The 22,014-nt window shown below is 47.8% G+C and overlaps 1 protein-coding gene across 2 annotated transcripts in view; it reads left to right on the top strand.

Annotated features, from left to right (window-relative positions):
• The window catches only part of CHMP6 (charged multivesicular body protein 6), a 124,745-nt gene extending 103,043 nt beyond the window's left edge, over nt 1-21,702 (top strand). For both annotated transcript variants that reach the window (XM_086931037.1, XM_086931038.1), the window contains 2 exons: nt 524-578; nt 18,039-21,702. In XM_086931037.1, the coding sequence (XP_086787163.1) occupies nt 524-578; nt 18,039-18,091 (108 nt within the window). In that variant the 3' untranslated portion in view covers nt 18,092-21,702. The remainder of the gene's footprint in view (nt 1-523; nt 579-18,038) is intronic.
• Nucleotides 21,703-22,014: the final 312 nt, after the last annotated feature.

Here is a 22,014-nt window from a genome sequence, read left to right as displayed (position 1 = left end):
TGGACGTGAATAACGGGGTGACTGGAAAGTTGTAAGTAGGCTGATGGGAGACAGGCGATAGGTGACTGGTGAGGAAGGTGTAGAATGGCAGCTTGGTTCATGTTGCAAGCAAGGAAAATAAAAAGTTTGTGCAGTTTACATAAACCTAAATGGCCAACATTTTTCAAGCTGCAAAGGGCTCTGCTAAGACATTTGTCTTAAAAACATTAAAAGAATGTTGCAGTTTTGTCTTTTATTGGGAATTGGTACCTTCCTATATGCTTGCACAGACTCCTTCCATCTTCATTTAATGGCCAACTGTGCCAGGGTGTGGACGTCACTGTGGAGCTGTTGAAGCTGTCTGGAGGTGCAGGTGAGGGATGCTGGGGTAGAAAAGTGATTATGATTTATGAGCCTCTTGCCGGTGTGGGCTTTATGTTTGAGCTACAAAGCGGCATTGATTGCTCGTGCATGAGGACATGCTAGTCTTCTGATGTTTAGTCCTAATAATCGGTAAACATTGTCCTTTCTTCTGCATTTTTAGGAAGAGCTAGAGCTGCCAGAGGCCCCCACGGAACCCCTGCCAGAAAAGAAACCAGGTATTCTTCCGACTTTTCTCCTCTCCTTTTTTAGTTACCGATTTTTCTCCCCTTGCAGTCTATAATCAATCAAGCTCGTGTGTTTTCTTGACCCCTGTAAGGCATCATAAAAACACACATGTGGCTTGTGTGCCTAATCCAGGTAGTGTGGGGGTTCGTACCAGGGAGGAGTTGTTGAGTGATTTAGGGTGGATAGTTGGATACTATGAGTTTAGGTATTCTCACCCCAGAGTAAATGTGCTTGTTTATAGTGTCTGGAAATGTTCTTGACTTGATGTAGTTTGTGACTGTCCTTTTGCGGTTGTGGTTTCCCGTACTCATTTTGAAATGTGAAGCGGTTTTAGCACACTAGTCTGGGGCTGGGGCAGAGGGAGGACAGGTTATGAGGGAAACACTCTTCCCGCTTCATGGGAAGCTGTAACAAATGAACAGTGCTTGTCCTTTTACTACTGAAGGGGTGCCACCAAAGTGGAGGTGGGCGTCAAAGAAGGAGGGCTTTCTATGGAACAAGTAAATCTGGTGGTTTCTGCTCACAATCTTTTGATCCGAATCGAGCTCTGAGCGCGCACGCAGGGACCATAGAAAGACTTTTTCTTTTTTAAATTGGGATTATTTTCATAGGAAGTAAATTTCGGGGTTGTGAAGCAATGTTAATAGTGGTGTCATTGTTTTGAAAATAAATGGGCACTAACAGCAGTAATTACGACACTGAAAGTGACTATCCAAAGCAGTTTAATCCACTGGTGCAATGTTCCGGTTTAAGATTAAAACAAGCATCCTTGAATCAGGTGTGTTTCCCATTCGGCTTATTGTTTGAGAATCAGTTGTTCTAGCATTAGAGGAGGGAAAACAGCATTTACAACGCGGCATGAACCACTCATAACCTTTACCACTTGCCCATTACAACGCATGAGTCTTGACCATTCGTGTCTCCCACAATATTTTTACCGAACATATGTCTTTACCGTGCATGCCTTTACAAGGAAAATGTAACTATTTGCAATATATATATATATATATATATATATATATATATATATATATATATATATATATCAGGGCCATTTTTAGGCTTTAGGGTGGTTGAGGGTATTTGGGTGGCAAGGGTATTATTTAGAGTTTGGGGTGGGTAAGGGTATTGGGTGGCAAGGGAATTTTTTTATGGTGGGTAAGGGTATTGGGTGGCAGCTGTATTTTTAGGGTTTGGTGTGGGCAGGTTTTTTGGGGACAAGTGTATTTTTAGGGTGTGGGAGTAGGGGTCTTTGTGTGGTAAGTGTATTTTTAGGGTGGGTAAGGGTTTTTGGGTAGCAAGGGTATTTTCATGGTTTATGGTGGGTATGGGTATTTGGGTGGCAAGGGTCTATTTAGAGTTATGGGTGAGTAGGATTTTAGGGTGGGAATGGTATTTTTAGGGTTTAGGGTGGGCAGGAATTTTTGGGTAACAGGCATTTTTAGGGTTGGCGGGGGTTTATGGTGGCAATTGCATTTTTAAGGTTTAGGGTGACTAATGTTTTCTGAGTGTCGGTTGTATTTTTAGGGTTCAGGGTGGGTGGGGATATTTGGCTGACAAGGGTATTTTTTAGGGTTTCAGGTGGGTAAATGCATTTGGGTGCAATGGTATTTTTTTAGGGTTGACGGGTACATTTGTTTTAGGGTTTAGGGTGGGTAGGGGTATTTGAATGGCAACGGTATTTTTAGAGTTTGGGGGTTGATGGTCAATAAGGTAAGATGTCTTTTTCTACATATATGTACATATAGATATACACACACACATATGCAAATGTATGCATGCGTGTGTATATATAGATGTGTATATATATGTGTGTGTGTGTGTGTGTGTGTGTGTGTGTGTGTGTGTGTGTGTGTGTGTATATATATATATATATGTATATGTATATGTGTGTGTGTGTGTGTGTATAGTTTTATACTTGCCTGCAAAACTCTTACATTTTCGTTGTAAAGTTATGCGTGGTAAAGGCATGGGTTGTTCTGTCATACAACCTTTGAGGAGGAGTGCCTAGGGATTTCTGCACAGGACACTTGGATTCCGCACTCGCCTCCATCTACCTATAGTGTAATTCAAACATGTTTTGTCACATGGATTTTTCCACATGCTATTTGTGCTCTGTTCTAAATTCCAGATCCTTCGGAGATGGTACATCTGAGACCTTAGAATTATCTCCAGACATTTTTTGTGAGAGGTACCCCTGCTCGCTGGAAGGTGACATCAGTTGGTCCAGCAGTGACATGTTTGGTTCCTATATAGGTTCAACCCCAGCTCGTTGATGTCAGTTCTTTTCTGTTCGCCCATGTCAGCACAGTTCCATAGAGAGCTACCCCGTCAGACACTTTATTACTGAGCTTTTGTTAGGTTATGTTATGTTATGGTAGCTTGTATAGCGCACGATTACCCGGGGGTGTCCTGGCGCTAGTTACCTTTCCATTACATAAAACAGCAGATGTAATAGGAGATTAATGTGTCATTATTTAACAGAACTATTTGTCAAAAAGACATGTTTTGTCGAATTCTTGTGAGAGTTCTTCTCCTGGTGTGGCAGAGATGTCGCTTGGTATGGCAGGGATGTCCACTAGGAACACTGACTTCAAGCCTTGCGGCGCCTGTCATTGACATATGTTGGTGATGAATCCACATCTTATTTACCTCTGGTGTCTGATATGCGACAACAACGCCAAGACCTGCACCAATTGTCAGCCCATGCGACCCAATGCCTTGAGACAATGGTCCCTTGAGCTCCATGCTGCCTGGCGAGTGACAACAGGACTGTCTCGTTCCCAGTCGAGAGGAAGGGTCCAGGATCGGTCACGGCGTCCAAGATCATCCTCACATTCCAAGACTTCAGTCCACTCTGGTAAATCCCACAAAAAGAAAAAAAGTAAGACGTCAAAGCAATCTTTGACTTATCCTTGTCCGTTTTTCGACGAGACAAGGAAGAGTCGCCATTCACGGCATTGTTCCATGGTTGAGTAGCGCCTGGATCAGCTCTGCGCTTCCCTGAGTTTCCAGAAGCTGAACAAACCCCACTGAACTCCAGGAGCGCTATAAGTCCATGCGCCTCATATTTGAGCAGCCTGCCCTCACCAGCGGTTCTTAAGGGCCTGTTGGTTTCGTGGGGCCCCTACTGGTTCCTCACTGACAGCTCTGAGCCCAGCGTCATAACACCTTGACCATCCCTGGCGGAGCTGTCCCTATTCTGATCCGTGGCTCAGACACCAAGCCTAAAGGTTGTTGCTGACTGGAGCCATGCCTTTCAGGCTGAAGCCTGAGCTCTATTCCTATGGGCTAGGACTTGGGAAGGAATGGGAGGGGGCACTGGACCCTGAGGAATAACATCTCTTATATCCACATATGGACTGGGGTGAGAACTTGGTAGAGGCCAGTGGACTAGACATTTTTTCAGATAGCTGGCATGTTTTCCTCCCTCTACCATGGCTACAGAGGAGGCCGTATCCTTTGCAGTGGTCAGGAGAAGGGCAGCCGAGGTCCGGGACCTTAGCCTGCCCTCGGTAGTCAAGACAGACATCTTGACTGAGGTGCTTCAGCGAGGAGTAACTCCCTCAGAATTGCTTCTTCCATTCAATGAAGCTCTTACTGACGTCCTTTTTGGGACCTGGTCCCAGCCCAATGGCTCGTGTGAACAGGATTATTGCCCGCCACTGCCCCACCAACATCTTCTGTCCTCACACAACACCCCACACCCAGATAGGGAATCCAAGAGTCTGGACACCTTGGCAAAGAAGATGTTTTCTTCAGGTGCTGCCTATGATCCCGGAGGATGCCTGGGCCATCCTCTCCCAGGCTGTTGCTGACGGGAGACATGCAGCAAAGTTCACGTTGCGATGTGGACTGGATCCCACTGACTTGCTGGGCAGAGTGGTTTCACTGACAGTGGCCTTACGGCGCCACGCCTTGCTGAGGACAACTGGCTTTTCAGGAGATGTCTAAGCATCACTTATGGACATGCCGTTCGATGATCTCTTTAAATACCAGGTGGATTCAGCACTGGAGCTCTTTAAGGACAGCAAGGCTACTGTCAGGTCCCTGGGCCTTTCCATGGCCCCTTACCACCTCCAATCCACCTTTTGCTATTTCATGACCACAGAAGGGGCTTCCAGCTGTGTCTATAACTGCCTAGCAGTGTGCAGGTTTCCCAGCCTCTGCGTGGCTGAGGATGCGGTGCCCACAGATCTCTGTCGAGCAACCAGAGGTGAGGCCAGTTCTCCCCCTCTCCTCCCTGGCAGTCACAGCCTCCAAACCCTTATAGTTTGCCCTATTACCATTATGGGCACCCAGTGGGAGGCAGGATACCCCATCACCTACCCACTGATGGTCTATACCATCAGACCGATGGATTCTTCAGATTGTCCGAAGAGGCTACTCCCTCCCCTTCATGACTACCCCTCAACTCATTCCACCTGCTTGCGACAGGCTGCCTGAGCGCCTTCTTACCTTGCTCCACCAAGAAGTGACTTCTGTATTAGCAAAGGGAGCCATAGAGAGGATGCAAACTCCTGAAGTAGGTTGTGGTTGCTATTCCTGCTACTTTCTGGTCCTCAAGAAGGGGAGAGTCATTTCTCCAATCCTAGACCTGTGTCTCTCAGTTTCTTCCTCAAGAAGGGGAAGTTCAAAATGCTCACGCTCGCTCGCGTCTGGTCTACCCCGACTGGGAGATTGGATGGTAGCGTTGGACTTGCAGAACGCATACTTCCATGTTCCCTTCCTGCCCGCCCAGAGGTGTTACCTGCAGTTCACGGTGGACCATGAGCACTTTCCGTTTGCTATGCTCCCCTTTGGCCATACCAGCACCCCTTGGTTGTTCACCAAGGGGATGGCGATAGTTGCAGCTCATCTGCGGTGATCAGGGGGGCAGTCTTCTCCTATCTCAATAACTGCCTGTTAAAGGCGGGCTCTCCCCAAGCTGTTGTCTCCCACCTAAAGCCTACAGCATACTTCCTGCATTTGCTAGGGTTCGATTGTAACGTCCCGAAGTTGCACCCGACTCCCTCTCAAACGCTTCCTTTCATCTGAGCTGTTCTGGACACAGTAGAGTTTCGGGCTTATCCTCCCAAACAGCTAGTTCAAGAAATTTGGGATGTGATGACAATGATTCAGCATCTGTCCTGGATTTCGGTGCAAATGACTCCCGGGCTGCTGGGCTCATGCCTCCTGCATCCTGCTTGTGACACATGCCGTGCTGGCATATGTGGGCTCTGCCGTAGGACCTGAAGTTCCAGTGGGCACAGCATCAGGGAAATCTCTCAGTCATTGTCCAGATATTGGAGGGAGTTGCACAAGATCTGCAGTGGTGGTAAACAAACCGCACATTAGACCCCTTCCCCAACCAGATCTGACAGTAGTGATAGATGCGTCCCTCCTGGGATGGGGCGGCCAGCTGGGAGAAGTGGAGGTCAGAGGCCTCTGGGCTCCAGCTGAATCGGAACTCCACATCAATCTCCTGGAGCTCTGGGTGATCCGGCTGGCATTAAAACCCTTTTACCCTCCATCAGGGGAAGGCTAGTGCAAGTGTTTCACGGACACCACCACTGCCATGTGGTACTGCAACAAACCAAGAGGGTGGGGTTGTGGACTTTTTGTTAAGAGGCCCTGCTTTCTGTACATGGCTGGAACAGCAGAGCATTTCCCTGGTGGTTCAACACCTGGCTGGTGAATGAATGCCTGGGCGAATGAGCTCGCCAAACATGCCTATCACATCACAAATAGTATGTCCATCCGAGTCTGTTTCAGCAGTGGGAAGAGCTTTAGTTAGATCTTTTCACCACTGCAGAGAACACACAATGGCAGTAGTTCTGAATGCTGGAGTTTCCAAAGTAGCTCTCGCTCGGGGATGCTTTTTTTCTGAAGTGGAGCTCAGGCCTCCTGTAAGTCACTCCAGCCATACCACTTCTTCCCAGGATTCTCAAGATCAGGAACAACCAGGCAGGTAAGAGCGACCAAGCTCTGGAACAGTCTACCCATCTTGATCAAAAGTAGCTCGAACCTCACTATGTTTAGGAAAACTTTGAAAACCTGGCTTTTTCAAACAGACATTTAAACACATGCATTCTCTCTGACATTGATTTCTTTAGTGCCAGCGCCAAGACTCCTCCGGGCATTCGTTGGGCTTTATACATTTTTAAATCAAATCAAGAGAGTTTGGTATCCCGAGCTGATGAGCATGGCCATCGGTCCCCTGATTAGACTGCTTTTTCTGGAGTATCTTCTGTCTCACGTTTCTCCACCTGAACCGGTCACGCTCCGACTTCTTACATGGAGATTGAGTGGTGACGACTGATGGCTTTGAACCTTCCGCCTGGAGTCTGCCGTTTTATTCTGGCTGCAGGCGTCCCTCCACCAAAACAGTATACACCTGCTGTTGGAGCAAGCTTGTGGCATGGTGTAAAGAAAAACAGGTTGATCCCCTTTCTTAAGTTCTTCTGTTTATTCTTTTCCTTGCCTGGCAGGGCTCTGCTCTGGGCACTGTAAAGGGCTACCTTTCTGATATATCAGCCCGACCAGCCAACCCTTTTCTAATCCCCTATTTTACATAGGCTCTTGAAAGGTTTGCAACATATGTTTCCTCCTTCTCCTTTCATCATGCCTCAGTGGGACCTTAATCCCTTCGACGCTGATGACGAGCTCAACTTGTCATGAAGTACACCTCTTGTATGCTCATGATGAGCTGAGCTCGTCATGAACTGCGGGATTCGCGAATCTTTAGCGCACAGCGGGAAAATGCGCCGCACCGATGGTGTTAATCTAGTCCTGACTTTCCTGATGTGTTCCCTTTGAGCCCTAGCACAGCTGTTCTCTCTGGCACCTTACCATCAATATTTCCTTCCTGGTGGCAATAGCATCTGGCTGGAGGGTTAGATGGCTTCAGGCTTTCTCATCCAAGCCTATGTACTTGAACATCTACCCACACAACCTGGTTCTACGAACTAGAGCTTCCTTTCTCCCGAGAGTCAGGTAGGCTGGTCCATCACCCTGCCTACTCTTTATGCTCTGCCACAACTCTCAAAAGAAGATTTGAATGGATTTCTGGGGATAGGGTTTTTTTCCCTTTCAGGGCCCTAGTTTCCCACACTAGTCTTCAGCCAATCAATCAATCAGGAGTTTGTTAAAGCGCGACTACTCACCCATGAGGGTCTCAAGGCGCTAGGGGGAGGGGGGGTGCAGGTTCCATTCCATCAAGGAGGGGGTCTGTCGAAGAGCCAGGTTTTGAGGTTTCTTGCGAAGATGGGGAGCGATGTTGTCTGTCTGAGGTGGAGCGGAAGGGCGTTCCATACTTTGGCCGCGGGGAAGGAGAAGGAACGGCCTCCCGATCTGGTCTTTCTGGTGCGAGGGACCACGGCGTAGGAAAGCTGGACTGATCGTAGGGTCCTTTGGGGTGCGTGGAATTTGAGTCGGCTGTTCAGGTATGCTGGTCCGGTGCCGTAGAGGGCCTTGTGTGCGTGGGTGAGCATCTTAAAGGTGATTCTCGCCTCGACGGGGAGCCAGTGGAGTGTGCGCAGGTGCTGGGAGATGTGGCAGTGTTTTGGCAGGTTGAGGACCAGTCTTGCGGCGGCGTTCTGGATGTTCTGTAGCTTGCGGATGAGGTTTTAGTTTATTCCGGCGTAGAGTACGTTGCCGTAGTCGAGTCTGCTGGTGACCAGGGCGTGAGTGACTGTCTTTCGGTGTTTGAGGGGGATCCATTTGAAGGTCTTACGAAGGAGGCGGAGGGTGTGGAAGCAGGAAGATGAGACAGAGTTGATCTGGCGGTCCATTTTGAGCTCGGAGTCCAGGATGATTCCCAGGTTGCGTGCGTGGTCTGTGGGGGTTGGCGGGTTTCCGAGGGCGGTGGGCCACCAGGTGTCGCTCCAGGTGTCGGGGTTTGGGCCCATGATGAATACTTCTGTTTTGTTGGTGTTTAGTTGTAGGCAGCTGTTTTTCATCCATTTGGCGACGGCTTCCATGCCTTCTCGAAAGTTGCGTCTGGCGGTGTTGGGCTCGTTGGATAGGGAGAGGATGAGCTGGGTGTCGTCTGGGTATGACACGATGTTGAGTCCGTAGGTTCTAACGATGGGGCAAGTGGAGCCATGTAGGCGTTGAAGAGCGTCGGGCTGAGGGAGGAGCCCTGGGGGACTCCGCAGGTGGTAGGTGTGGGGGCCGAGAGGAAAGGGGGGAGTCTGACCCGCTGCGTCCTGCCGGAGAGGTAGGAGCAGATCCAGTTGAGGGCCTTGTCCTGGATTCCTGCATCGTAGAGTCTGCGTATTAGGGTGCGGTGGGAGACTGTGTCGAACGCCGCTGATAGGTCGAGGAGGATGAGGACTACTGTTTATCCAGTATTGGGGTATCTTTCATAGATTCACATTATATATATATAGCAGTGCCTAAAAACCATTAGTAGTAGGCTAGAAAAGGATATAGGCCCAACTAGGCCCAAAACTTAGCAGCCTATCTACCTCATTATGTAAAAAGAACTGAAAATGTAGCCTCAGCCAATCAGCTAACCTCACCCTCTAGAACCTTCCCAGCCCAGGCAGTTCTCCTCAGATTTTCACCGCACTTCGTGTGTAAGGGAGTCTCCCTGAGTGCCTACTCAGTTTTTCTTCAAAATTTCTTCTTTTCTCTCAAGATGTCGGAAAAGAAGGCTCTATTCAAGTCTTGTGGTTCCTGCTTCAAGAAGAGAGTACATGTGGACGACCAGCACTCGGATTGTATTTATTGTTTGCATCCTTCACATGTTGTGAAGGATTGCAGAATATGTCGAACCTTCCCTCCTAAGACCATCAGGGATAGAGAGGCAAGAGTTCTTTTGTGGCTGAAGTCGTCTGCCACAGATGACGAGGACAGAGCCTCTACCTCAAGTAAGAGAGCCAGTTCCAAAGAGAGGTGTTCTCCTGAGAGATTGAAAAAACCTAAATTCTCTCATAAACCCTCTGAGTCCACAAGGAGTGCTGCGTCAACAGAGTCTTCTACTGTGAGTACAGTCCGCACTAAAGCTGTCTCTTTGGTGTCCTCTCTCACTGTCACCACCTATTCTACGTCCTCTACTTCTTCAAGTACTGTTACCACCTCAGCAATTACTTCTCCTGTAATGTCCGTCATGGTTTCTTCTTCTGAGAAAAAATCATCGAAGAAAAGCTCGTCGTCGACGAGTCTTCCGTCGACGACCAAATCACCATCTACGAAGCGTTCGTCATCGCTTCCGTCAACGCTCTCGTCGACGGCTCCCCCGTCGACGAAGGCTTCCACTATCCAGTCGACGAAGATCCCGTCGACGAAGAGCCCGTCGACGAAGAGCCCGTCGACGACGAGCCCGTCGACGAAGGTTTCAGCTCCATCGACGACAAGCTCGACGACGAAGAGTCCGTCAACGGATCCGTCTACTAGGACGCCTTCAAAAAAGTCCTCGTCGACGATTACAACACCAATGACGATACCGTCGACGACAGTACCGGCAACTCACACATCTGTTTCACTTCTACCGTCGACAGCAGCGCTGGCATCTTTGAATGTGCCGTCTACGCATTTATTGCCCACATCTCCGGTAAGGGTACAGTATACCCATTTCCAGATGAAATCATTTCAAAGACAGAGTTACTCTCATTTGTCTCCCCTCTTGCCTTCGCATATTTTGGAAAACTACGTGGAGGCAGATTCTGATGATGAAGGGGATGATGACGAGACTTTTGGAGTGGCCCATCACCCTTCCCAGTTACACATAAAATATCAAGAGGATGAAGATGATGATGAGGTTCATTACTATCAGGAAAATGTAGCTACTCCTTATCATCAGGAGCAACAACACACAGAAGACACGACTCATCTTCCGTCTTTTCTAGTTCATGATTTACAGGCCATGCTGGCTGATTATCGTCAGAGGTTTCCAGCAACTCTGCCTGCTCCAAATCCTGTGCCAGTAGACATGCCAATAAATCCCCCGCCACATCCTTCGCATTCTCCAAGGCAGGATGTTGACCCCGGGACTGGAGATCATGATGTTGATGTCTCCTCTCCAGATGAGGATGAAAGAGAGGATGGGGAACTTCCGGATTCCACGCCTACGGAACATTGGAATGATTACATCATTCCTATGCCCTCTCCTAATTTGCCACAACCTTCAGATTCTCCGCCAGAGGACATAGGAGGTTTTCATAACATCATGCAACGGGCAGCTGCTCGATTTGCAATTACAGTTTCGGTTGAGCAGACTGACTGTTTTCTTCATGATTTCAAAGAAGGGTATAGAAGGGTATCCAGATCTATCCCTATCATTGAATATATTTGGAAAGAAGGGATTAATATAATGAAGACGCCAGCTTCCATCCCGGCGGTTCTTCCAAGAGTCGACAAGAAGTACCGAGCACCACCGGATACTCCTTCATGTTTGATTGGTCATCCACGTCCTGACTCAGTGATTTTACAAGCAGCTCAACAACGATCCAAGAATCCGGCTGCATCAATTTCAACACCTCCAGACAAAGAGGGCAGGAGATTGGATGCGATTGGGAAGAAATTCTCAGCTAGTGCCGCTGCTACTGTTAAGATTGCTAATTCTTTGGCAATTTTAGCACGTTATGACAGACAAATGTGGTCAGATCTGTCGGAATTCATCAACTTGGTTCCCGATGACCGTGTTGAAGAGGTCAGGAAGGTTGTCATGGAAGGCGAGCGGGCAGCTTCTGAGATTATCGATTGCGCCCTCGATGTATCTAATACAGCCTTTAGACAATTGGCCGGAGCGGCAGTTCTCAGACGGCAGGGATGGCTCAAAGCGACTTCTTTCAGACCTGAAGTCCAGACCAAAATACTTGACATGGCCTATGATGGCGAGTTATTGTTTGGCAAGCACATAGATGAAGCATTGCTTGCGATCAAAACGGATACTGATACGGCCAAATCGCTTGGTACACTACAGTATAAGCGAGGTTTTTTCAGAGGAGCAAGAGGCCGTGGCTTTTCTTCCAGAGGACATTATCAAAATCAGCAAAACCGCCAGTATCAACCTCAGAATAAGCCGTACTACCAACAGTCCTATCGGCAGTCATCGTCAGCGGGTTTCTCTCGTCAAGGAGGGAAACGACGTGCTAACTACCAGGGACGCGATTCAAATAAACGCCAGTGAGTTTTGCCGGACACCATCCTCCCTTCCTTCCCTCCCCGTGGGCGCCAAGATCTCCGCCTTTTATCAACAGTGGCTGAAGATAACTTCAGATCAGTGGGTTCTGGACATAGTCAAACACGGACACACTCTGGAGTTCTTGCAGAAACCTCCAACGTCACCGCCCAGGGGTCCCTCCCCTCCTCGTCGTCATTTGTTATACATGGAAGCCATGAAAATGCTACACAAAAATGCGATAGAAAAAGTTCCAACATCCCAGAAAAATCAGGGGTTTTACTCTCGCTTCTTCCTTGTGGAAAAGGTTTCAGGAGAGTGGCGTCCAATTTTGGATCTACGAAACTTAAACAAATATCTGAAAAAGCAGAGTTTCCGCATGGTGACGCTCACGGATGTCCTCAATTGCCTCATGGAAGGCGATTTCATGGCTTCCCTGGATATGGAAGACGCTTACTTCCACATTCCCATTCATCCAAACCACCGCAAGTATTTGAGATTCACAGTGGCTGGTGTCCATTTTCAATTCAAAGTGCTCCCTTTCGGCCTGAAATCTGCACCGAGAATCTTTACCAAGACTCTAGTTCCGGTTGCAGCTGCGTTGAGGTCACAGGGAATCCAAGTATTCCCGTACCTCGACGATTGGTTAATAAAGAGTCCAACAAAGACTTCAACAAGGCAATCGGTCAAAAGTGCTCTATCAATGTTCTCGAATCTGGGCCTGACCCTCAACGTCAAAAAATCTCAACTGCAACCCAAACAAATTCTGACGTTCCTAGGAGCAGTACTGTACACTTCTCAGTGCAAGGCCTTCTTGACCCAAATTCGTCAGGACAAGATCACAAAGCTGGCAAGTCAAATACGGTCAAAAAAGTCTCTTTCGGTCCGACAGTTTGTTTCCCTGCTAGGGATGTGTTCCTCTGCACTCCATCTAGTTCCACTGGCTCGACTCAGAATGAGGCCTCTCCAAGAGGAATTGCATCGACAGTGGCGGCAGATAGACGGATCTTTCGAGGACCGAATCAAGGTCACGCCCAAGATGAAACAAGCTCTTCTATGGTGGGCGGCAAAGAACAATTTGTCTCCGGGGCTCACTTTTCTTCAGACCCTACCGGAATTTACTCTGACGACAGATGCCTCCATGGAGGGTTGGGGAGGCCATCTCCAAGACCTTCAAGTGCAGGGACGATGGTCCCATCAGTACAAGCACAAACACATCAACTGCCTCGAGTTGAGGGCCATTTTTCTGTCCTTGCGAGCCTTCCTGCCAAGAATTGCAGGCTCTGCAGTGCTGGTGCGCACGGACAACACCACCAGCATGTTTTACTTAAACAAGCAAGGGGGCACAAAATCTCTAGCCCTGTCTCTTCAAGCGCAGGAAATGTGGGAATGGTTACTCCATCACAAAATTTCCCTCAGAGCGGAGCATGTTCAGGGAATTCAGAATTCTCTGGCCGACGATCTCAGCAGATCGTTCACAGGATGTCACGAGTGGGAACTCGAACAACGCCAAGTGGAAACAATTTTCCAGCTCTGGGGCACACCAACACTGGACCTGTTTGCCACGCAACAGAACAGCAAATGCATATACTTTGCCAGCAGGTTCCACCAGCAAGGATCGAGAGGAAATGCCCTGTTGATGAGGTGGACCGGAATCTTTGCGTATGCCTTCCCACCGATTCCTCTCATCCCAAAGGTTCTACAGAAAATGAAGAGAGAGCGTTGCTCTCTAATCCTAATTGCTCCTCGCTGGCCGAGACAGTATTGGTTCCAGGAGCTTCTGATACTCTCCCATCAACCTCCACTGCGCCTCAAGCCGACACTTTCAATGCTGACAAGGGAGGAAGGACAAATACTTCATCCAGATCCTCAGTCGCTGCACTTGCACGCCTGGCTCCTGACTTCTTAGAGTTTAAGGACCTGGAGATTTCTTCAGACTGTAGAGCTGTTCTATCTCAGGCTCGTGCACAGTCTACCATCAGAACCTATCGCTTCAAATGGAAGAAATTCTGTTTATGGTGCGGAGAGCATGACGTCCATCCACTACAGGCTCCTCCAGAGAAGATTCTGCCTTATCTGCTGTCTCTAGCCAGATCAGGTCTCGCTTTTTCTTCTATCAAAGTTCACCTTGCTGCCATATCCAGATTCAGAAAGAGTTACAACAAACCATCTTTGTGCTCTTCCTCTTTAATTAAACAGTTCCTTAAAGGATTATTTCGAGTTTTTCCCCCAGTGCGGCCTCCTCCTCCTGAGTGGGATCTCAATATTGTGTTATCTCAATTGCTGAAAAGGCCTTTTGAACGAATTCATAAATCAGAACTTTTCTTGACATGGAAAGTGGCTATTTTGTTGGCCCTCACTTCAGCCCGGAGAGTAAGTGAGATACAAGCGTTCACTATATCGGAACCTTTCCTGCATTTTTCAAAAGATTGTGTGACTCTTAGAACTCATCCTAAGTTTATTCCCAAAGTTCCGACCCAGTTTCACATCAATCAACCGGTGAAACTCAAAACTTTCTTTCCAGACCCCAAGACTCCAGCTGAAAGGATGCTGCATTCCTTGGATGTCCAAAGATGCCTCAAATTCTATTTACAAAAGACAAAAGATTTGCGCAAATCTACCCAACTGTTTGTAGCTTATGGCCAAGCTACACGTGGTCAGGCGGTGACGAAGGCAACTATAGCCAGATGGCTTTCCTCTGTCATTGTCTTCTGTCATGAGAAAGCGAACAATCCCCTGACAAGAACGGTTAAGGCGCATTCCACCAGGATGATGTCAGCGTCTACAGCCCTATTTGCAGGGGTGACCCTGGAAAACATCTGCCGTGCTGCTACATGGAAAAGTGTGCATACTTTTACCAAGCACTATTGCCTGCAGCCGGTGCTACATGAAGATACGTCAGTGGGAGAAGCAGTGTTGCAGCATCTTCTTCACTGAGGTCAGCCTTTTTATGGTTTTCTTGTTTCTATTGCTACATTTGTGCTAATATACTGTTTTAATGCTCTATATATAGATATATATTATATGAAGGTATTGTCATGATTATGCATATGTACTGAAATATGTTATTGCTCTAGTACCTTCCAGGTTGTGTGGGGATATATGGTTTGGTTTGTCTCCCACCTTCCCCTACCGACAGTTATGGTTATTACTGCTTGCTATTCTGATTCAGGCATGTGAATCTATGAAAGATACCCCAGTGCTGGATAAGAAAACAAGTTACTTACCTGTAACTACAGTTATCCAGTATTGGTATCTTTCATAGATTCACATGCACCCACCCTCCTCCCCGGCTGGGCAGTTCTTATTATGGATACTACTTCTCACTTGTGCTGGGAAAATCTGAGGAGAACTGCCTGGGCTGGGAAGGTTCTAGAGGGTGAGGTTAGCTGATTGGCTGAGGCTACATTTTCAGTTCTTTTTACATAATGAGGTAGATAGGCTGCTAAGTTTTGGGCCTAGTTGGGCCTATATCCTTTTCTAGCCTACTACTAATGGTTTTTAGGCACTGCTATATATATATAATTTACCGTGGGACTCCCGCCTCGACGACGGGGAATGATTCAGGCATGTGAATCTATGAAAGATACCAATACTGGTTAACTGTAGTTACAGGTAAGTAACTTGTTTTCTTCTCCTTTGTCCAGTAAGGTGCGGATGTCGTCTTTTGCGGCAAGGAGGGCGGTTTCCGTACTGTGGTTTTTTCTGAAGCAGGATTGGGAGGAGTCGAGGATGTTGTGTTCTTCAATGAATGTGGCGAGTTGTCTGTTGATGGCTTTCTCGATGACTTTCGCTGGGAACGGGAGCAGGGAGATGGGTCTGTAGTTTTTGAGGGCGGTGGGGTCCGCTGAGGGTTTCTTCAGGAGGGGGTTGACCCTGACGTGTTTCCAGTCGGGGAACGAGGCGGTCGCCAGGGAGTGGTTGATGGTGTGGCAGAGCATGGGTGCGATGGTGTTGGCGGCTCTGTTGAAGATGTGGTGGGGGCAGGGGTCCGTGGGGGCCCCTGAATGGATTGATTTCATTGTCTTCAGTGTATCTTCGGTGGTGAGGGCTGTCCAGTCATCAATCGCTGGTTTCCGGGTGTCGGGGGTGGTTGGTGAGGGTTCAGTGTGTTGGTTGTCTTCGTCGAAGTTATTGTAGATGCTCTTGATTTTGTGGTGGAAAAAGATGCTGAGTTTGTCGCAGAGGTCTTGTGAGGGAGGGATGTCGGTAGACTCGCCGATGGGTTGGGCTTACTCCTTGATGATGCTGAAGAGTTCCTTGCTGTTGTGTGCGTGGGTGGAGATTCTGTCTTCAATCGCTTTTTTCCTCGTTTCTCTGATGAGTTGATGGTGGGCGTTGGTGGTGGCTCTGAAGTTGTTGTGGGCTTCTGTGGATTTGGTGTTTCTCCAGGTCTTTTCGAGGCGGCGGCATGTGCGCCTGGACTCTCGAAGTTCGGTGGTAAACCATCTGGCTTTCTTGGCACCGGTATTGTTGTTTTTCTTGATGGGGGCTATGGTGTTCGTGCTGTCCGAGATCCATCTATGCAGGGTTCGGGCTGCGGTGTTGGGGTCGTCGTTTTCCGCGATGGTTGGGGTGGTGTTGTTGAGTGAGGAGGTAAGCTGGTCATCAGTGATTTTGGTCCAGTTTCTTTGTGGAAGCAGGTGCTGGTGTCTGTGGATGGTGGGTGTTCTGAAGGTGAAGTGGACGCAACGATGGTCGGTCCATGGGAGTTCGGTGGTGTGGCTGAAGGTGATGGAGTTTCCTGTAGTGAAGAGGGGGTCGAGGGTGTGTCCTGCTGAGTGCGTGGGCTCGGTCACGATCTGGCGGAGTCCAATGTTGTGGAGGTTGTCCAGGAGGCATGTGGTGTTGGGGTCCAGTTGATTGTCAAGGTGGAAGTTGAGGTCTCCCAGCAAGGTGTAGTTGGTGGATGCGATGGCCTGCGGGGAGATAATGTCCGTGATGGAGTTGGCGAAGGGTCCAGGGGGTCGGTAGATGAGAGTTCCTCGGAGGGCGGCGGTGGGGCTGGCCAGTATCTTGAAGTGAAGGTGTTCCATCAGTTTTGTGGACTCGTCGGGGAGTGTGCTCAGGCGGAGGCTGGATTTGTGGACGATGGCGATTCCTCCTCCTGGGTGGGTGGGGCGGTCCTTCCTGGAGATCTTGTATCCTTGGGGGATGGCGATGGCGATGTCCGGTCCCGAGGTGGTGTTGGTACAGGTTTCAGTGAAGAATGCTACATCTGGGGTGGTGCTGTCGAGGAGGTCCCAGATTTCTGTGGCGTGTTTGTGGAGGGATCGGACGTTAAGGAGGATGCATTGCAGGGTCTTCGGTTCGGTTGTGTTCTTGTGGACGGGTTGTGCTGGATCCGTGTTCTTGGCGGTGCTGCAGGTGTGCCGGCAGCGGTGACAGCTGAAGGGTCCATGGGTGTCGGCTGGTGATGCTAGCTTGCAGTTGTTGTTGCAGCCTGGGTTGAGTGTGTGGAGTGCTGCTGGGTCGTAGCGTTGGCGGGGCGGAGGTCCAGGGTTCCTGGTGCTGGTCACGGACGGGTCGCAGACGGGCGCAGACGTGCTTGCCTTTGACGCACCTTCGGTGCACCAGCGGTGCGCCCGCAACCTGCGGCCGCTGTGCGGCCGCACAGTGGCCGCCATTAAGTAGGGGTCAGGGAGGGCTGGACAGCTGGGAGGCGGGAGCGGGGAGGGGAGCAGGATTGGGCCAGTCGCGCTGGAGGGGGAGGGGCCGCGGGGGCAGCAGCGGCGGGGAAAGGTAAAGGGAGGAAAGAAGGGATAAAGAAAAAAGGGAAAATAATCAGAAATAAGGCACAAAAGAGCAGAGATGCAGAAAAGATCAGAAAGGTGAAAGATAGAAAGGGTAGAAAAACGAGTGAAAACGAGTGAAGGAGCAGAGGGAGAGAAAGGGATTAGGGAAAGGTATTATTTGTGGCTCCACACTCCTGGCATGGAAAGTCGTGAAAAGAAGCTGATGTAAGCACCCTGAGGTGGTGCCTATATGGACCCCACACACGTTATTTCCGAACACAATGCCACACTGATCCCATCAACGCCACCGACCGGCGCATCGGGGTATTGGTCACAAAAAATATCCAGATCCAGTCTGACATTTGGGGCTAATTCTAAGGCAAGGAATCTGAGGCTAGAAATAATCTCTACCGGATAATGCGTTACTAAAGGTAAGTAACGTATTAATTAGTATGAAATCCGATTTTCATGAGGTGAGCATAGTTTTTAGTGGGGAGGTATGTCCTGTACAAGAATAACTCAACCCCCGCGCACAGGCAGAGCGCCATTCATGTGAAAATACTGCAAACTATCCCATGTTCATGTCACCATTTTTGTGTTCCATACAGAGAGAGAAGCTGCGAAGGCCAAGCCGAAACCACAGCTAGTGGCTGCTTCCTAACGCCATTTCAGAGAGAGTGCCAGCACAGTGTGAAAATTACAGCGAGGTTGCCCGACCCTGCATTGTGACCCGGGCACAGCAGCTGCAAGTGCTGTCCCTGGATTGTGGACAATGGCCTGCTGACCAAGCATCGAGAAACAGATCACTTTTTTGTATCCAAGGTTTTTTGGAAATATTTTCCTTCTGTCGACATATCAAGTACATCGTAAAATAATTGACTCCTGCAAAGTGTCCTGAAGACATGGCACTTCCAGGGCCTGAAGTCCAAAGGTTGTTTATTTTAACCTTGCGTTTACTTGGCTTCGGCTTGAAGATTCGAAGTGCAGTTCCTTTCATCTAAGAAGGGACATATCAGCAACTCTGAGGTTCTAAAATGCCTGCACCTCTTGGGCATTTTTTTTTTACAGCTGTATTAGTACCTTCAGAAAGGTTTCAGGTCTGGTTCTCTCATTGGTCCTTCTCTCTACTTTAATTTTTGCTGTAATTCTGGGTGAGATGGTCCTATTGGTGGAACCAATGTAGCACTGTGTGTCACAAGCCTGTTGAGCAAACTTAACTCTATGTATAGCGGTTTCTGGAAGTCAGCGCAAATCACAACCACAATAGGATTGTGGCTGTGAGCATGTTATGACTTGTATCTGCCCCATGATAAAGGATGCTTGAAATACTCTTCTGACTCAAGAGTGGGTGCAGGACATTAGGAGCAGTTTCATGGGGGTGTCTTTCCTGGTGGTGATGATCGGTCTTCTCGAGTTCATTGACCATCTTATGGTATTGTGTGCGATTTGTCAGAATTCTGCTGACCTTAAGTTTAGTAAAGCAGGAACAGCATTCTATAGAACTTAAAGATCAGGAGTATTGTGTGCTAGCTGTTGCAGAAGAGGATTATCATGTGATTCGAGAGCTTTCAAGTTATCATAAAACCAAAGTTTCTGCCTTAGGGGTGGATTCTGAAAGATTCATCCTAGGTCACTGGCGAAAACCGGTCTTAAGGCACAGTGATTGTTGAAGTGAATTCTTCTTTAGTGCCACTCTGCTACTTGGCATGCATTTTACCACATATTATATGGCCACCAGCATATGGGGTTTAGTCCACTATTCTTGCTGGTTGGTGGAACTGGTTTTTCAGACCTTGAATTGCCCACCCCCAACAGTCTTCGGGCATCTCGGGAGAAGTTAATCAGTTCATTGTCAGGAGCCCAGGCTCCAGATAACATTTATAGGGGGTGGAGGATTACTTTACGTTTAGATGTAAAGCTTTTCTTCATGTCCGGATCTTTTTAAAATTTTGAAAACCTGGATATAGATTTCATAATTTGTACTTTTTACCTTGAATAACTCCCTCAATAGCATGCTTTACAGGAGAGTACCTCCCTGTGGTATGTCTCTGATGGTACATCTGATCAAAACTCATCAGCAGAGCAGCCCAAGTGGAAGCTGGCGGTGGACTCCAGCATATCCGTTTCTCCCAGTTTTCTGTTGGAAGTGTCAACCTGATTTCATGAGTACTGTCTTCATCTAGATACCTAAACTCAGCTGATACAGGATTGCTCGTGCTTTTCAATCTTGTAAAGATGACGGGTGCAGACCCTACAATTAATACTGTTATGAATTTTGCTGATCGAGATTTCGCAAATGGTTTGATACCACTTCTGGAGAGGCATGCCGGTATACCCATGGTGTGCTTACCATTTTCTTTAATGCATTAATTATCCAAATTATACTGGCCCAGTATTCACTCTCTGTACACTATGTGCCTATTTTATGAGTCCTGAAAAGAAACATATTTGTGGGGGTTAAGGGGGCGTTAACTATTCATTGGTCCTTGGGTGAAGTTTGACGCTGCTCATTTACTAATATGAATATTCACATTTGGGCTGCTATAACACCAAGTTATGTCCAGTTTGTTTTCGTTTTTGGGCTCAGTGCTGCACACTACACTGAACATGGGAAGTAGATAGAGGAGTAAAACGAGTGCACTAAGCCACTTGTTACAGAACTGACCATACAGTTAATACTTGGGGGTTTGTTCCCAAACTTGCTGCAGAGAGGCTTTTTCACATCATGTTCGAGTCGTTCAGGCCTGGTTTCCAAGCAACAATTGTTCTGAATAGTGGAAATGCATATTTGTGGAACTGTCTGTTCTCGCCTGTGTTCGATGGTTCCCCAATTTCATGGTTCAGTACAGATTACAGTTGCCCAAAGCCCAGCCAGATAATCTGGTCTCGCTTCTTTTTTTCCGTTATCAATATCATCGTGTCTCAAAATCTGCAGAAAATGCATATTTTACCCAGCACAGACTTTCATAGTAGTTCGGGTATCCTTACTGACACTTTATGACTCTTGGTGGTCAAGTATCTTTGACACTCGACAGAGGCCATCTGTCGGCAATGTTTTGACTTCGCTTTTTAAGCAGTTTATTTTTAACTGGCATCAAGCAAAAGTACCACAGCCAAGGCTTTAGGGAGTTTCATATGCTACCACAGTTACTAAATGTGCGCCCTATTTTGTTCTATCAGGGGAAGAAAATGGAGGGTTATTTACTGCGGGTGCTTGTGTAGAGCTCCAAATTTTGGGCTGATCTTGTGGGCTTTTATAATTATAACGCTGCAAGCACCCCCTCAAAACCTTGGTACATCAACCCCGTAGTTTGCCAACAATCTCCATGGTACATCCCTGAAAGGTGGAGAAGTGGTCAAGCATCAAAGTTGCTAATTGTGTTAACAGGAGCCCTACATTTTATATCCTGTCTCCCACTTTACTAAGACTGTGTGATCCTGGGAAAATCATTTTGTCTCTCAGTGTCCTGCAGTCTGCTCATCTGCCAAAATTGTAATCCATTAGCACCAGTTAAGCCATGGTACTTCGTACTATGAGTTGGGCATCATTTTTTTAACTTGTTTTTGGGGCTGAGCTATATGATGGCTGCACCTACTGTGTGGGCATAGTCTGTACATTGAAGTTGAGGTGATAAAAGGGCCAGTGATCTCAAATCTTGTGCCTGTGGTTTACGGCAAATATATACTGTGACCCAGTGGCTGTTAATGGCTTACACATGACTTTCAGATTACATGTTGGGCAATCTATTGGACTCTGTTGTAGATTGAACATAACATTTTGAGAAAGTGTTGCATTGTACTGCGATTTTTAACGTACTGCAGCACCCTACAAAGGTGGACTGGCCTTCTGTTCAGATTGGCAGATTTCCAAACCAGTCAGCGCCTCTGAAAGGCCAGATACTGGCTCAAGTCAGTTACATGTCGACGAGTGAAACCGCATCATTTGACAGTAAGCCGGTGACGCTGCAGGAGTGGTAATGCTGAGACTGCAAGTTGCATGTTGGCGGCGCGGTCGCCTGATCAGGCATTTCCTGGTTGTTGAATTCATCAGCCAGTGATGAAATGCCACTGAAGGTCACTCCACAACCAACGCCCTGTAACACTTTCCATGGAACCTGGTGAAGTGTATGTATAGTTTTGGTATATTTTTATTACAGTATTTATAAAACATACACAGAATAAGAATTTGGTCCTTTTATCCTTTTTGGAGGGAGAGATTACAGGAATGTCATTTTAGATCAAATGATAATAAAACTTAACATGCTATATGTATAATGTTTTGTTTGAATTGTATCTGTTACTCTTTTTCCATAAGAGATCTAGAGTTTCCTGAGCTCAGAAGGGCTTATGTTGTACCACAGCTTGTTTGTAATCCCCTTTGAATTTCTCTGCTTCTAAAATGCTTTCCGCACATACATCGTGTTGTATTGTCCCAGCTTGTATGTGGTGTGACAGGCAGCATTCGTGATCGGGTCAGTAAGCCACGGTATGTCAGGTTAGGGTGAGCTTGCTGGTCAGATGCAGAGCGCTCCCTGTCCCCAGGCTGCACAGCTTGAGGGAAGTGTTCAACCACAACTTAAATAT

Source organism: Lissotriton vulgaris, chromosome 7 (assembly GCF_964263255.1).
Source record: "Lissotriton vulgaris chromosome 7, aLisVul1.2, whole genome shotgun sequence".
Classification (NCBI taxonomy): Eukaryota; Metazoa; Chordata; class Amphibia; order Caudata; family Salamandridae; genus Lissotriton; species Lissotriton vulgaris.
The sequence above is the reverse complement of the archived record's forward strand: the minus strand, read 5'-3'. Positions and strand labels throughout refer to the sequence as shown.